The 16,508-nt window shown below is 40.6% G+C and overlaps 1 protein-coding gene across 6 annotated transcripts in view; it reads left to right on the plus strand.

Annotated features, from left to right (window-relative positions):
- The window catches only part of LOC121275666 (FH1/FH2 domain-containing protein 3-like), a 592,370-nt gene that overhangs the window by 425,539 nt on the left and 150,323 nt on the right, over positions 1–16,508 (plus strand). For 5 of the 6 annotated variants that reach the window (XM_041183184.1, XM_041183185.1, XM_041183186.1 and 2 more), the window contains exons 10-11: positions 2,930–3,177; positions 4,463–4,555. In XM_041183184.1, the coding sequence (XP_041039118.1) occupies positions 2,930–3,177; positions 4,463–4,555 (341 nt within the window). The remainder of the gene's footprint in view (positions 1–2,929; positions 3,178–4,462; positions 4,556–16,508) is intronic. The other variant, XM_041183187.1, reaches the window with a different exon arrangement.

Below are 16,508 nucleotides of genomic sequence, written 5' to 3' on the forward strand. Positions count from 1 at the left end.
GCTCCGACATCTTATAGTCTTATGGGTTTTCTCCCTCACACGTTGATGTGACGCAGGCTACTTATATCAGCTAGTTATGGTCAAGGCACAAGGATTGCAGCTGCTTTCTGATGTGAGGTTTGAAGCGTAATTGGGTATCAAATCATTGAGTCATAATTTATGTCATTGAGAGTATGTTTATATCACAGCTGCAGCATTGGTGCGAAAGTTTTGCTGTACTTGACTTGTGAATGCAGCCTGAATCTGGAGTAATAGCCTGAACTTGACATCTGGCACACAGCAGAGTGACACTCCCTGGAACAAGAAGTCTTGTTCTTCATTTTGGAGTTTGTTTGGGCCTTCATACATGATTTACATTCCCAAATTTGATATTAGGTATGGCAGTGTAGTGGTTATGTTTCTAATAATTTAGAGTACCCAAGTTCAAGTCCCACGATGGCAGTTTGTGATCTTAAAATCAGTTTAATAAAAATAACTGAACACATCTGGAATAAAAAGCTGACATCAGTAAAAGTAACAAAAAAGCTGGCAGGTTGTTATTAAAAACCTAACTGATTTGCTAATGTACCTAAGGGAAGAAAACCTGGTCTGACCTATATGTGACTCCTATCTAACACCACCGTGGTTGACTGACTGCCCTATGGAATGACCCAGAAAGCCACTCCGTTGTATCAAACTGCTTCACATAAGAATATACGCACAGACCAATTGGCTTTGTCCTAGGCTCCAAACTCAGACAGGACCAAGATGTACCCAGGCCAGTCGACCCTGCATAACTCTCCTCACCTGGGACAAGTGTCAAAGTTGAGACCATGGTCCCACAGATTCGTCAAACAACAGCCAGACATTAAGATAAAAGCAAAAAAACTCCGGATGCTGGAAATCCAAAACAAAAACAAAAATACCTGGAAAAACTCAGCAGGTCTGACAGCATCAGCGGAGATGAATACAGTTAACGTTTCAAGTCTATATGACTCTTCAACAGAACAAAGGAAAAATAGAAGAGGTGAAATATAAGCTGGTTTGGGGGGGGTGGGACAAGTAGAGCTGGATAGAGGGCCAGTGATAGGTGGAGATAACCAAAAGATGTCACAGACAAAAGGACAAAGAGGTGTTGAAGCTGGTGATATTATCTAAGGAATGTGATAATAAAGGTACAGATAGCCCTAGTGGGGGTGGGGTGGGGGGAAGGGATCAAAATAGGCTAAAAGGCAAAGATAAAACAATGGATGGAAATATATTTAAAAATTATGGAAATAAGTGGGAAAAGAAAAATCTATATAAATTATTGGAAAAAAGGCGGATCGGAAAGCGGGTGGGGATGGAGGAGAGAGTTCATGATCTAAAATTGTTGAACTCAATATTCAGTCCGGAAGGCTGTAAAGTGCCTAGTCGGAAGATGAGGTGCTGTTCCTCCAGTTTGCGTTGAGCTTCGCTGGAACAATGCAACAAGCCAAGGACGGACATATGGACATGAGAGCAGGGTGGAATGTTGAAATGGCAAGCGACAGGGAGGTCTGGGTCATGCTTGCGGACAGACCGAAGGTGTTCTGCAAAGTGGTCACCCAGTCTGCGTTTGGTCTCTCCAATGTAGAGGAAACCGCTTTGGGAGCAGCGAATGCAGTAGGCTAAATTGAGGGAAGTGCAAGTGAAATGCTGCTTCACTTGAAAGGAGTGTTTGGGCCCTTGGATGGTGAGGAGAGGGGAAGTAAAGGGGCAGATGTTGTACCACAGCCAGACATTGTCTGATTTGTCATATTCACAGAATTATAGTTCAGTTTCACATTGCTGGGTACGTCCTATCTCACTGGCAGGACAGACCCACCAGAGATGGGAGCACAGTGGTAAGCAATAAAGTGGGAATGACCCTGGGAGTCTTCAACATTAACTCCAGACCCCATAAGTTCTCATAACTTCAAGTCAAACATGGACAAGGAAACGGCTTGTTGTTTGCTACTGTGCTCTACTAAGCAATCGGTGCTTCTCTGCGTTGAATAAGATAGGAACAGGAGAAGGCCATTCAGCCCGTTGAGCTGCCCCGCCATTCAATATGATCATGGCTGATTGAACACTTCAATGCCTTTTACCCGCACTATCCCCATGATCCTTTACATTATTGTTAATCGGAAACCTATCAATCTCTAACTTAAACATACTCAATGACTGAGCTTCCACGGCCCCCTGGGGTAGAGAGTTCCAAAGATTCACAACCCTCTGAGTAAAGAACGTTATCTTCATGTCGGTCCTAAGTGGCTTCCCCTTATTTTGAAATTGTGTCCCCCGGTTCTAGGCTCCTCAACCAGGGGAAACCTCTTACCTGTCTATCCTTTCAAATAGTTTGTAGGTTTCAATGGGATCACCTCTCATTCTTTGAAACTCTAGAGAATACAGGCCCAGTTTCCCCAATCTCTCTTTATAAGACAGTCCCACCATCCCCGGAACAAGTCTGGTGAACCTTCATTGCACTCCCTCTATGACATAACACTTGGAGGAAATACTGAGGGTAGCAATGTTTCTGCATTAGGGACTTCAATGTCCATCACCAAGATTGGTTTAGAAGTACTACCACTGGCCAAGCTGACTGAGTTCTGAAAGTCACATCTGACAGATTTGGCTTGTGGTTGGTGTTCATAGAACCAACATGAGGGGATAGCTAACTTGCTCAGTCCCACACTGATGTCATTAACTCTTTAGGCCACACAATTGTGTCAAACCAATGCAGCGTTTCACAACATGGACTGTAATATTTTAAGAAGACAACCCACCACCATCACCTCTGGGCATTTAGGGCAGGGTGATCAATACCAGTCTTGCCAGCGATGGCAAAAAAAAATAACCAGCTGCTTAAACTTGGGGAAGTAAATAAAATTGAATGTGGATTTTTGCATTTGCAAAGCAGTGTCAATCACTTTCCCTAATTGATTTACAGATGGGCCTGAAACACGAAGACGGTGATGATGACACTGTTACTCTGACTGGACGCAAGGACCGACGGAGGTCAAGCCTTGGCATGAATGAGCGACGTGGTTTAGAACGGCGGAGAAGCCGAAGACATTCAGTGCAAAATATCAAGAGTTCCTTGTCTGCCCCTGCGAGTCCTTGTAATCCCCTGCCTGGTCATTCAAATCCACACTTCCTGTCAGCAAGTGGCCAGAGGCAAGAAGATCTCAGTGAAAAGTAAGAGTTTGTCAAAAATTGAACAAAGCATGGAAGCCATATTGAGCTGTGGTCCTTTTTGTGAGGTGGTTTTTATTCCATCCTCTCCAGTCTCGCTAATGTTAAAATTGCTTTCTATCCTGACATATCATCTTGCATTAGTTACCATATTGCAGACAAATTGGGAATCAGCTAGACTCATCTTTAAATAATAAAAAAGATACAAGCGAACCTCTTGACCATGAATATTGATATTATAGCAGAGGCCCAAAAGCCTAATCTGCTGGTGTCTGAATTCACATGCTCTTGAACAACCCAGATCATAATTGGTGATGGAGTTATGCACAACCATTGACTAGTGCAACAGGGAAAATTTATGTAGATGAATAAGCACAGATTAAATTATTACACATGCATATAAAGTTGGAATTTTTAGTCCAGCAATTGGGAGGAAGCTCCCAGTTGTGAAGTGAGATGTGATGCACTAGCTTATGAGACATGCAAACAATTATGGGTTTATATGCACAAATTCTGATGGAATGAGAATAGTTTGTAATTTTGACAATTGGGAATGCAAGTTTCATTCAAGAAAAGACATTGGAACCAGAAACCCTTTAAACTATAAGTAGAATGACTCAAACTATCGGCGTTGAATTTTCAATATCTGGAGGTGTGGATGGAGATTTTTTTTTGCCAGTGTATGTAGAGTTCCACTTTCTATGTCAGGAGAGTCAACTCATGTCAAGACACTGAAGGTCAGTTGCATGGTAATAAACTATAGCTAAAACTGCTTGTTTTCTTTGCACTCTTGTCTCTTATTAGCTCTGAGACAAATGTGGCAGTTAAAAAGCTGTTGCCTTCACTTAAGTATAATGGACATGTGGTTGTAACATGGCTAACTTTGTGCCAATGGCAAGGTCAGAACAATTGTATTATGCTTGGGCCAGTCACACCCTATTCCCCACACACAGCTTGCATCTAAAAGGAGAATCAGGCTCATTGTGTTTCGTTGTCTACAGCAGCCTAGACTTCTGTATTCAAGATCTGGCTGTCATAGACAAAAGGAAATGTTTATTTAGATTCCTTTCAACTTTTTCACATGAATTGAATTGGAAGATTCCATCTCTAAGTAGAGGTTCTAACTTGCACATGAACCAAGATAAAAGCCTTCTCCTGACCTCGTCAGCCACCTGCTGTATTGCGCAGCTATGGGCTGACATCTTCCTGCAACCCCCTGCACGCCACAGTTCATATCTGATTTAGTCTTCTCCATTCCTGTTTTTGACATCCAATTTACTCTGTTCAGCAAAGACGAGGCTCAGCACTACATGGTCTGCCATGCCGATGAAACAAACCCGTCTGACGATGTATTTGAGGCAAATATCTCAGAATGCAATGCGTAAGTACAGGGGGCTGCATTGAATTGCATGACTACAGCTTGGTCACTCTTCTGCTGCTCCTTGTGCTTCACCTATCTGGGGGTGGGGGCACTCTTGTGAAAAGCTTTTGTTGCTGGGTACGCTGGGTCTATATTAGTAACTATCCCTTTTTTTTGTCACACTCATCCTTTGGGGGTCTAATTTTCACAAGTTATGATGCAGACAGAACTCTGAAAATATTAAGACAAATTTGCAATTTTTCCTAAGTTTGTTGCTTTCATAAAATATGTGGTGCTTTTGTCTGTGGTGCCTTATTGTGCTATCTTGGTGTGAAATGATACAGATGGGAATGCTACAAGAAGAGAGTGGCATCCAAACAGGATGAAAGAAGCACCTTGAGTTGCAATGGCCACAACATACCGGTGGACAATAAAATGGTGCATCTTTATTGGACCTTCCATAACTCTTTCCTTCCTTTTTCCGTATTCGATCCCTTCCCTTCCATTCTTCAATCCTTCACCCAAGTGACATCGGTTTATTTCAAGTTCGGACAATATTTGAAAATACGCATGTCAGCACTCCCCAAAAGGGCAGCCTTTTCTGCATGCGATTTTTCTAAAGGTGTCAGCTTGGCTCATTATCAGTGGGTTAAAGCTAGCTTCACTGCAGATTTGAGCACATAAGCTTGGCTGGCAATTCATGCCCACGTTGATGAGTACTGTACTGGCAGAGGTGCTGTCCTTTAGATGTGATTTTAAACCAAGATCTGCCTGTTCAGGTAAAGGTAAGAGATCCCCTGGCATTTATGAACGATGGAAAGCCTCACTGTGTCATGGTCTGCAATGCTGCCAAAAGCAGATTATTTGATCATTCCTTTGCTGTTTATGGGACATTACTGCATGCAAAGCGACTTTCATATTTGCCTACATGTGGCCTACTCCTATTAATTCAGTCATTGTTTTACCCTCAGTAATTTGAGTTGTCCACTAATTTGGTCTCAAGCTAACAGGAGCATACTGAAATAACAGTGACTGTACTTTAAAGCAAATCCATTGGGTGTAAAGAATTTTGGAACATCTTGAGGATGGGAAACGATGCAATATAAATGCAAATGTATTTACTTGTCTTCAGTCGCAGTGGCCACTGGCTCTCTTTGAAATGGCAAATGGATAATATGCTCCTGGACATTTCCCAAAACGCTTTGAACCAGCAAGAATACCTGGAATGGCTTTTCTTCCAATTGTTTACATTTTGCTTGGCCTAGCAGTGGTGGGGGGGGGGATGTGCCTTTGCCGAGTGACATGGGTGGGACCCGGAACTTGGCATAGTCGGAGATGGATTTGGAGCTTGCACTGAACTTTGGATTAGTAGGGAGCAAGTTGACAGATCTTCCTTTGTTCACCACTTGCAGACATTTCTGTTGTTTGATGTAAATGTTTTTATAGATGACAAGGTAAGAAATATACCAAGAGAGAAATAAGGGCCAAGCATCACTGTGCATTAAAGTGGGCAGGCATTACAAAGAGCAGGCAGGGATTCTGCCTTTCCAATCGTTGTTAAAGATCATCGTTAGTACCCCGTGAGGAATTTGTTGTTGATGATGTCACACTCGTACGCTAAGGGGAATGATGAGTATTGCGAGGAGGAATAAAGGCTACTTTACAAGTGTGCAGGATGAGCGAGGCCCAGTTGCTAGTTGCCCTTCCACTCTCTCAGCTACAGCTGGTAGCTGGGAAGGGTGGTGAATGTTCCTGACTCTGTGCAAGTGTGTATGCCTTGGTGAGGCTTTGATTGTGTTCTCATCACCCTGTGCCATACCTGACCAAGGAATGTTTGCTGTCACTGAATGAAGGAGCACCTGCACTGTTGTCATGCAAATAGTCAGAAAATGTGAGGCTGGGTTTTGATTTGTAACTTTTCAGTTGTATGGATAAAAAAAGGGATTAAGAATGAAGTTTGCATCCCCTAAATATGTATTTAATTAGAGAAACGTGAGCATCTAGTACTGGAAGGTTCTACTCGTGAATTAAAATGTTATGATTCGTGGATGTTAAATGCCTGAAACAGAATGAAAGCCCCTTTTCAATGGTTGTTTACACAGTGTAAAAGCGTAAATCTTCATAAGGTTGAAGGTTTTGAAGCCTGCTGCTAGATCAAACAGAATGCTTGGATGAACGTTTCTTTCCAGTGAATACTGCTTATCCAAATAGTGATGGTCTGAGTTCTTTGATTACGCAAATTGCCGGATATTAGCCATTCACTTTATATATTCTTTGCCATAACAGCACGTTACAGCATTAGGGGACCACCTGTCTACATAGGACCACCGAGGCTGGGTAAAATCTCCATTGCTTTTATCGCAAATTTGGTACAAATTATAGTATAATTATTTACAGCTTCAAAAAGATTTAGTGTTTTGTTTATTTTATGAGAATTTAATTCACTTTTAACAAAGCCACCAAAAGATCCAGGTTTAATTCCACACTCTAAATTGTCCATTTTGGATGTTACTTTAGACAATCTACTGAATCTAGTTTCCAGATTCCTGCTTGATTATTCAAACAGTTAAAACCCTTCTCCCATTCATACGTTTTGAGTAATTGCCATTCTCCATGATCCCATGTACGTCAGATCTAGATTTTACTTTTCTTCGGGGACACTTGATTCCTGGTGTTGGTTCATGGAAGATATTTTCTGTGAGGCTTCAATTGCATTCAACCCTTACTCCCCTTACGCACATAGGGCAGGCTCCCTATTCATTTTGCTGTGACAGCCATGGCTCAGTTGGTGACGCACTCGACTGAGTCAGAAGGTTGAGAGTCGAGCTCCCCATTCAAACTTGAGCACAAAAGTCTCAGTTGACACATCAGTGCAGTCCTGAGGAAGTGCCGCACAGTCGGATGTGCCATCATCAGCATTGCAGGACATTGCAAAAGATATGTGTTACATAACTTGAACACAATTTATTGGACATTTGTAAACTGCACTATAAATACATGAGACTTCAAAATGAACCTCTGCTGTAACCTTCATCAAGCTGCTCAAGGACAATATGTACTTTCCTTCTCACCAACCACGGGCAGAAATCCACATTTAATAGGGACACACATACTCTTCAGTAACCTACATTTATGTCATCTGGATCACTTGAAGTTTGTAAGACAGAATATTTTAAATGACAGTCACCCTCATAAATTTGGTTGCTATAACTGTACATCAAATGCTAAGCTAGTAATTAAAACACTGGTATGATCTTACGACGACTTTTCAGTCATGCCTGTCATCAAGTTTGAAGTAATGGTTGTAAATTTAGGCTGCATTTTGCTTTTACCCACAATCTTTACAGTCCACCAACTCTCTGTTTCTCCCTCTTGTCAGCAGAGTGATGGCATGAACAGATGATTGGGGGCAGGGTTATAGCATCAGCTGGGAACTCTTAGCTTATGGAACTATGTCCATGTTCATATAATGCTGCTGAGGAAGAGAGGATGTGATTCTCCCCCCACCGGCCCCCGATCATTCTAACCCAAGAGTATTAAAACACTCTCATTTGGGTGAGTTTGAAGAAAGGACATATCCGTTGTGAGTCACTGAGTTAGAGTAACGATGGTGGGCACGCTGGTTATGTGAAGTACAGCAAGGGTAAGATATAATAGTTATTGTGTTAACAAAAATCTAGCAATGAATCCTGTGCATTGAGAGGGAAGATTGGTTTTTGCAAACCTCATTAGATGAAATAAAGCTGGATACTTGTGTTTTATAACATTGCTTAATTTTTTTAAATGAAAAGCTCTTGTATTCATTATTTAAGGGAACAAAATAAGATTTGATATTAATTTTTAAAAATCAGACACAATTGAGAATAACTGAAAGGTACAAGTACCAATAAAGCAGTGTACAATTTTTTTTCATCAAATTACTAAGGTTCTGGGCACTGAAATTACATTACTGGTACATGATTACTCGAAAAGTTCATATGAAATTAAACAGGTTGATTGCTCTGCTAAAGTGGTGCAGCATACAATATTAGGCAAACATCCATTGCATCCCATAGTGAAACGCGGTGCTTGCTATCTAGTAATGAATAAAGGGCTATGCAATTGAGCTTTAATCATTCAGTAGCTTTTGTGTGGAAAAATAATAAGTGAATAACTCATTCATTTGCATTGAGCAATGTCAATAACAATTTAATGTTGCGATGTTTTGACTCGTCATAGTGCTTGAATTAATATACCACATAATGACAGAGTGGAAATCTGTCTGAAGATGGGGAAAGTTTAACTTTCTTTGAAAAATATTGCATGGTTGCCAAAACAAATCAGGCAGTTGCATTGATGTGGTTAGGCAGAGTTCACCTCCCAAGGTTTGATTGTGATCTTAAGAGTTTTATTGTTTTGGAATTCTAAAGTAATACCGACAAAATGCAAAGAGGGAAAACAGCAGACAAAATAAACAATAAGATATATTCCCATCACTTTACAGCAGAATATTGCAATTGTGCCACAATAACCAACTTGAATTGAAGTTGCAAGTAAAACACACAAACCAAAGTGAACTCTTGTGACATGGACCTCGAAGTACCAAGCCAAGGAACAGCAATCTGAGCCCTTCTACTCCTGATACTAGTGGAAAGGTTTGGGGCCATTCTTGCAATTAGCACCAGAAAAGGCTTTTGGTATAATCTCCAGGGGGAAGGGCACAGGAAATTAAGGCAGATAATAGGATGAGAGAAGATAAAGTTCATAACAAAAAGGAAATAAATAATATAGAAAGAGGTGAGACAGGTGAAGCCAGACCAGGGTCAACCTGTCCCCAAGCAATGAGATGGGAAGACAAAGTACAGAACCTCCAGACTACCAAGTTTCCCAGTCACCTTAAAACATTGGAGTCAGCAGAATCTGTCATCTCCTCATTTACAGTAATCCAGAAAAGGAAATAGCCTGATATAAGCATGGAGAATGAATAACTTTTTTTTGATTGAGCTACCTTCCATTATCGCTCATTGGAATAACGCAACTACTCTATTTTGGAACTGGGTTGCAGCAGGCGACTCCCATGAGGACAGTGGAAATGCTCTAAGAATGTCCCTGAAGTATCCTTGAAGAGATCAAACACCTCCCCCAACTCGTGGGAGATAAAAACAAAGAGCTGGAAAAACTCAGCAGGCCTGGCAGCATCTGTTCATGACTCGTTATTGGACTCGAAGCGTTAACTCTGTTTGTCTCTCCCCAATGCTGCCAGACCTGCTGATTATTTCCAGCACTTTGTTTTTATTTCAGGTCTCCAGCATCTGCAGTAATTTGCTTTTATTTTGGTGACCGACTAAAGTAGAGAAGTTTCATTCAGGAAGGCACCGGACGCATTGAGAGACTTCATTGGGGACATGCAGAGACAAAGTCAAGGCGTTTGGAGGGAGGGCACAAGCATCCAAACAAACTCAACTACCTGACCCTTCAAGCACCACCTGCCCCGCTTGTGGCTGAGTCTGCAGATCATACCTTGGACTTATCAGCCATCTCAGAAACCCACTGAACTGAAGAAGCAGCAAGACATCCTCAATCCTGAAGGACTGCCAAAGAAGAAGAGCACTGTGTTGTCACCTGTATGCAGAGAACTGGAAAACAACAATGCGTTGGAAATTGCGGAAGGACAATCAAATGTTCCATTCCCGTTTAAATGGGACCTCCACAGGAAGCATGGAGATGCCTTTACTGGAAATGACCGCCTGCAAAATTATGGCCCAATATGACAGTAGTAAGAAACGAGTTGAATTTTTGTTCTAAAGCATCTCATTGTATGTTATCAAATTGGGCAGAAGATGAAATGGCGGCCAAGTGGTTTTTAATCACTTGAGCAATATAATCTCTGCCATGAAATGGGCTTTAATGGCAGTATATTGAAGATATCTCTAATGGAGTGGGAGCAGTGAGCGCCTCAAATCAAATGCAGAAAGGAATCTTCATAGTGCAAATCAGACATAATTTGCAGCATTTTATATTATATTCATTATTATTTTATTAAGTGGAATCTCAATGGTTAATGTGGTAGACCTTTTCCTTTTAAAAAGACGGATGTAAAAAGTTGGAAGAAAGCATATTTAAACCAGAAATCTTAGGTTTTGTTTAAGTTATCCAACCTGGTGGTGATGTCATTCATAATATGTTTTTTATCTGAAGAATTTCGGTGCTACAATAAAATCGGACAAATTACAATTTGGTTTTACTTTAAAATAAATCTAATTTTAAAAGATGTCTAAGCATGTATCCGTGGTCTGGGGATCAGATTAACTGCATTCAGATCAGCTGAAATTTCTGGACGGATTTTGCCTAAAGTAATAAAAGATTCAGATTTTCCATTTTGCTCGGGATGTGTTGCAGAGATGAGCTCAGTGTGTTGATAGCATTGTTCTCATTGCCTTCTGTCGACCTCTCTCTTGCTTGCAACACATATAGGATAGCAATTGGGCTTACTATATTTTCAACAAAACTTTCCTGTTAAAAGCTAATGTCTGAGTTGCTTCACCTAAGGGTTGGAGGTGAGCACACATATAGGGATGGGAGTTGGCCATTTGGCCCTTTGAACCTGCTTCACCATCCAATCTTCTACCTCAGTTATGCCTTCCTGCAGTATCCCCATATAGTTTGACTCCCATAGTATCTAAAAAAGATGTACTGATCTATGACTTGAATATACTCGATAACTCAGTATCCACAGCTTGTCGCGGTAGAAATTTCCAAAGGTTGACAGTCCTTCTGAGTGATGAAATTTCCCCTCAACTGAGTCCCAAATTGCTGACCTCTTATTCTGAGTCACTCGCAATTCTCGACTCTCCAGCCAGGGGAAACATACTCCCAGGATCTACCATATAGAGCCCATTAAGAATTTTAGATCTTTTAATGGGGTCACCTCTCATTCTTCTGACCTAGGAAATATAGGCCTAGTGTACTTAACCTCTGCTCATAGGACAGTCTCCTCATCCCAGGAATCAGACCAGTGAGTCTTTGTTGCACTTCATCTAAGAGGAGGTATGGATCTAAGACCCAACATAGATCGAGAATGGTTACCTTTTCTGCAGCCACCTCAAATGGCCAAGTTAAAAGGATTCACACCAACCATAGATCAAGGCTGGAACTTTCCCGACTGATATTGCTTAGAACTACTATCTCTGCTGTTTAGCCATTGAATCGTCTTGGTAACCCTTTGAATGTTAATTCTCTCAAATTTGAACTGTTAAGAACTTCAAATTTTGCTTTTAATTAAGAGTAAATGTAATTCTGTATATAATTTGCAAACCTTTTCAAATTTATTTTGTACAGGATCATCCCCTTTAATCCCCTCCCTTCACTCTCCCCAATCCCTCACTTCCCCCTTCCTTTTCCTCATTCCATCCTCCCTGGATTTTACTATATGTCGTTGAAAGGTCCATTTTATGACCAAGGTTTAATTAAAAGCATTGGATTTTTTTTCAGACCCCTTTAAAGTGGATTAAATCAGAACAATGTCAATTCCACCTCCATTCCAGGTCACCCTTATCTGAGTTCCTTGGCTGCAGTTCAGTGATTCCCATTGTCCAGGTCTCTCAGCTCTGACTCCTTATAGTAATAGGCGAGGTTTAAATGTTTTACTTAAAAATAATCAGACAGCTGCAGCATACTTATTTTTGATATTAAGAGTGTTGGCCTGCCAGTTCAGACATGAATAAATTCTTCCTCTATAAGCTTTGAAGTTATAAATCTCAGTCCTACAGTTACTGAAGCTATCATATTTACTTGGAGTCAAGTGCATCACTGCTAAAAGGTCCATTTGCTTGGGGAGACATAGATGTACAGTACATAAATATTGGACTCATGGGACTTGTGCCGTCTTTGTTGTGTGTTCAATTAGTTAACTGTTAACATGTCAGCCATGGCTCAAGTTGGTCGTATTCTCGCCTCTGAGTCAGATGGTTGTGGATTTAAGTCCTACTCCAGGACTTGAACACCATTATTTAGGCTGACACTCCAGTGCAGCTTTGAGGGAGCGCTGTGTTTCAAATGAGACCTTGTCTACCCCCTCAGGTGGATGTGGCACTCTTTTCAAGAAGAATAGGGGAGTTAGCCCTAGTGTCTTGATTAGTATGTATGCCTCAATCAACATGATACAAATAGATGATTGGATCATTCTCACATTGTTTATGGGACCTTGTTGAATGCGAATTGGTTGCCTGTTTCCTACATTATGACAGTTGAGTGCACTTTAAAAGTAATTAGCTGTAAACCGCTTTGGGACACCCTGTGGTCATGAAAAGCAGTAGACAAATGCAAGCCTCCTTTTTTTTTGCAAAATCAAATAAATTTGGCAATCCATAATATAATTGGCATTTGTGGCCCTGCTTTAGACTTAATTTGCTCCCTTGTATCTAAAAAAACTTACGAGGATAGATCTAGATTTTTGCCATCATGCTAGTAGAAATGCTGTCATAGCCGGGCTGTCTGCATTGCATAAAATATAAAATATGGCGATGGGATAGAAGCCACAAAATTCAATCAAACGCTTTGGTTCAAATTGTGCCATCAGTCAAACTTGAAGTCAATATAAAGGAAAATGGTTGGGGGTGCATGGGGCAGTGATGTGGGTGTTGGGGGATGTGTTGTTGGACCGTGTTTTGTAATGGGCAGCCAATCTGCCACTAAGCATTTTATCATCATTCCATCAGCACAGCTGAACATTTTGCCTTGTATGCAGAAATAAAATAATGATGAATATCTGTAGAATGTTCTTGGGGAGGGTCTAGTGCTGCAGCTTAGTTGACTTGTGCCTATCGTCCTATTAGCTCTCATAAAAATTCCATATACTGCACCTGAAACCTGCGTCAGTCAGAAATATCCTGAGGCTATTAATATTTTTACAATAGTTCTCCATTGCTCTAGCAAAGAACTGGCAAAGACACAATGTGCCAAGTGTGCTATAAACCTCTATGGTTCTGTCTCTGCCTATAAACTCTGTAAATCTGTCATTGCCTCTGCTTAATACAACCTTGTTAAAAATTTCTGCCCCTTCAGCAGCTGCTCTGTTGGATTTTATTTTGCTGTAGACATTTCTCTGAACTTCTGAGCTCTCCTTTCAATTCTCATCCTAATGCAACAGTTTGCTGGTTTTCCAAACAAGAAAACTAACCTTTCTTGTTTCACATTTCTCTTCCAGCTCTTGATGTTTCAAACAAACCCTTTTCTTAATTCTGTTTTATCATTTTCATCAGCATTAAGGTTTATCCTTGCCCAAGTCTGTTAGATCCACTGGTTGCTTGCTTCCAGTAAGACATATTGAGTTGATGGTTTCCCTCCTGCATCCCACCCTTGGATAAGAAATTAAACTCCAAATTCTCAGGTGTATGTAGAAGACACACTGGCACTCTTCCGAAGAAGAACCGTGGAGTTATCCCTAGAGTCCCGGACAATATTTATCCGTCAATCCACGGATTGACGGTCACTATCATATAGCTGTAAATGAGGGCGAGCTGTGTACTAATTAGCTGCTGCATTTCCTACTGTGCAACAGTGACTACTCTTCAAAAAAATATGTCTTTGCCTGTAAAGCACTTTGGGACGACTGAGGTCACGAACTGAGCTGTAGAAATGAAAGCCTTTTTTTTCTTCCAGATGTACGTGAGGTTCTCTAAACAAGCTCTCTAATTTCTCTTGGTCCTGTTTAATAATCTTTCACACACTTGCCTGTGTTTCAGAGCATGATCTTCACCCTTTCAAAAACTGGTCTATTCTAGTTACACCAACACTTTGTTTTAAATATGGAAACTCTCACATCTTTAATGTTTTAATTTAGTCCTTAACCGTGAATATGAATTTCAGGATGACTGTTGTATACAGTACTACTTTGCTCACGTTTGAATCATACATTTACTTTTGTGATGATGTCAAATCTAAAATGGGTTGTGAAGTAGTGTACTAGGCTTCAAAAAGGCTTCTATGTAGAAGAACCAACATGAAACTAAATCTTTAAGCCCCATATATTTAACCTACTCTTAAATGTTGATATAGTCTCTGCCAATATCTCTAGTTGGGCATTTACACAGACTAACAAACTCTGTGTATAAAAAATATGTTTAAAAAGAATTCAAACTTGAATTAAGGATTCAAGGTAAAATTGGGTAAGAAAGGCCTGCAAGTGACCAGGAAGCTAATGAAAAAAAATCTCACAGCATATCAATCTAAGGCAGATGATGCTAAAAATGGATAACAATTTGTATTCTCATAACATTTTAATTTGGAATAACATCCCAATTGGTTTATAAAGGTCCATGGGAAAATTGAAGCAAAAATTGAGATGTTGGAAGGGGTGATACAAAAGCTTGGTGAACAACGTGGGTTTTACTGAAGGCTTTGAGGAGCACATAGAAACAAATGGCCAGCGTACATGTTGAAATGGCTCAGGGTGTTTGTTGAAAAGACATCTCCAGCTATTAGTAGCCTTGGCATTCACTACGGAGCAGCAATGGGCAATGCAAATGGAATGCTGAAGTGTATAACCAAAACAGGAGAGTACAAGTTTGAGGATGCTGTTTTAAAACTGTTCAGGTCAGTCACTACTTTTAGTGCTGTATCCCAGTTAGTCACTTAAGAGACACCAAGGAGACGGACAATTCTTGGAAGTGATGCTGTGAAAGAGCCATAAGACTGACATGAGAGAGAACGACATCTGAGGAAAGACTGGAGGGGAAAAAAAGGACTCCATGTATCACCCCTCCCAATATCACAATTTTTGGTTCAATTTTTCCGTGGACCTTTATAAACCAATGGGGATGTTATTCCAAGTTGAAATGTTATGAGAATGCAAGTTGTTATTATCTGTTTTTAGTTTAACCTGCCTCACGTTGACATGCTGTGAGATTATTTTTCATTAGCTTCCTGGTCACTTTCAGGCCTTTCTTACCCAGATCTACCTTGAATCCCTACTTCAAGTTTGAACACTTTTTAAACATATTTTTATACACAGGGTTTGAGTCTATGAATTAAGGTCATAAGCAGCAAGAGCAGATAAATCCAGATGTTGATACAAGTTAAACCAAAATAGTAGGACAGGATCAATTGTGGCTAAGTTGGGTAGCGCTCTCACCTCTGTGTAAGAAGATTGTGGGTTTAAGTACCACTCCAGGACCTGAGCACACATATCTAAGTTGACACTCCAGGCCGGTACTGAGGGAGTGCTGCATAGTCAGATGTGCCAGGTGAGATTCTAAACCAAAAACCCATTTGCCCCCTCAGGTGGATTCAAAAGATGCCAGGGCACTAACTTGGAAAGAACAGAGATGTTATTCCTGATGTCCTGGCCAATATTTATCTCTCAATCCATTTTACAGAAGCAGATCATTTGGTTATTGCCATATTGCTCTTTGTGGGAACTTGCTTGCTCAAATTTGCTCCATGTCTCCTACTATACAGCAGTGACTATACTACAGAAGTACTTAATTGGTGTAGAGTGCTTTGGGATGTAAGGAAGTCCTGGAAGGCACTATATGAATGCAAGTCTTTTCTCTTTTTAAGAGTATGTAAATTAATTCTGAAGAAAAGGCCAAATTGGGATTAATGTGAGAAAATTACTCTTACAAAGTGACCAGTACCTGGAAGGAATAGTTGGATACTATGATGGCTGTTTACCATAGATAATTTGTTTTTCTGACTGGACAAGGGAAGGCCAAATGACTTTCTTAATTTATATTGACCGTGTTTTATCTCCAAGCTCAAAGTGTGGCACAATGCACATTAAGTAAATGGTGATCTCTCTCAAAAAACTACACCTTGGACAATCTGATTACTCCACAGCTTGATTCATGCATGTAGCAGCTAATGGATAATCATTTTGACCTTTTTGTCGTGAACTTCAAAGAGCAGCCTCTCTTCTATTCTATTTCTTCATACCAGTGACCTCCTTTGTGCAACCTTGTCCATTATTTTGTTACTGATTCGATGCTAATGTTCA

Source organism: Carcharodon carcharias, chromosome 3 (assembly GCF_017639515.1).
Source record: "Carcharodon carcharias isolate sCarCar2 chromosome 3, sCarCar2.pri, whole genome shotgun sequence".
Lineage (NCBI taxonomy): Eukaryota > Metazoa > Chordata > Chondrichthyes > Lamniformes > Lamnidae > Carcharodon > Carcharodon carcharias.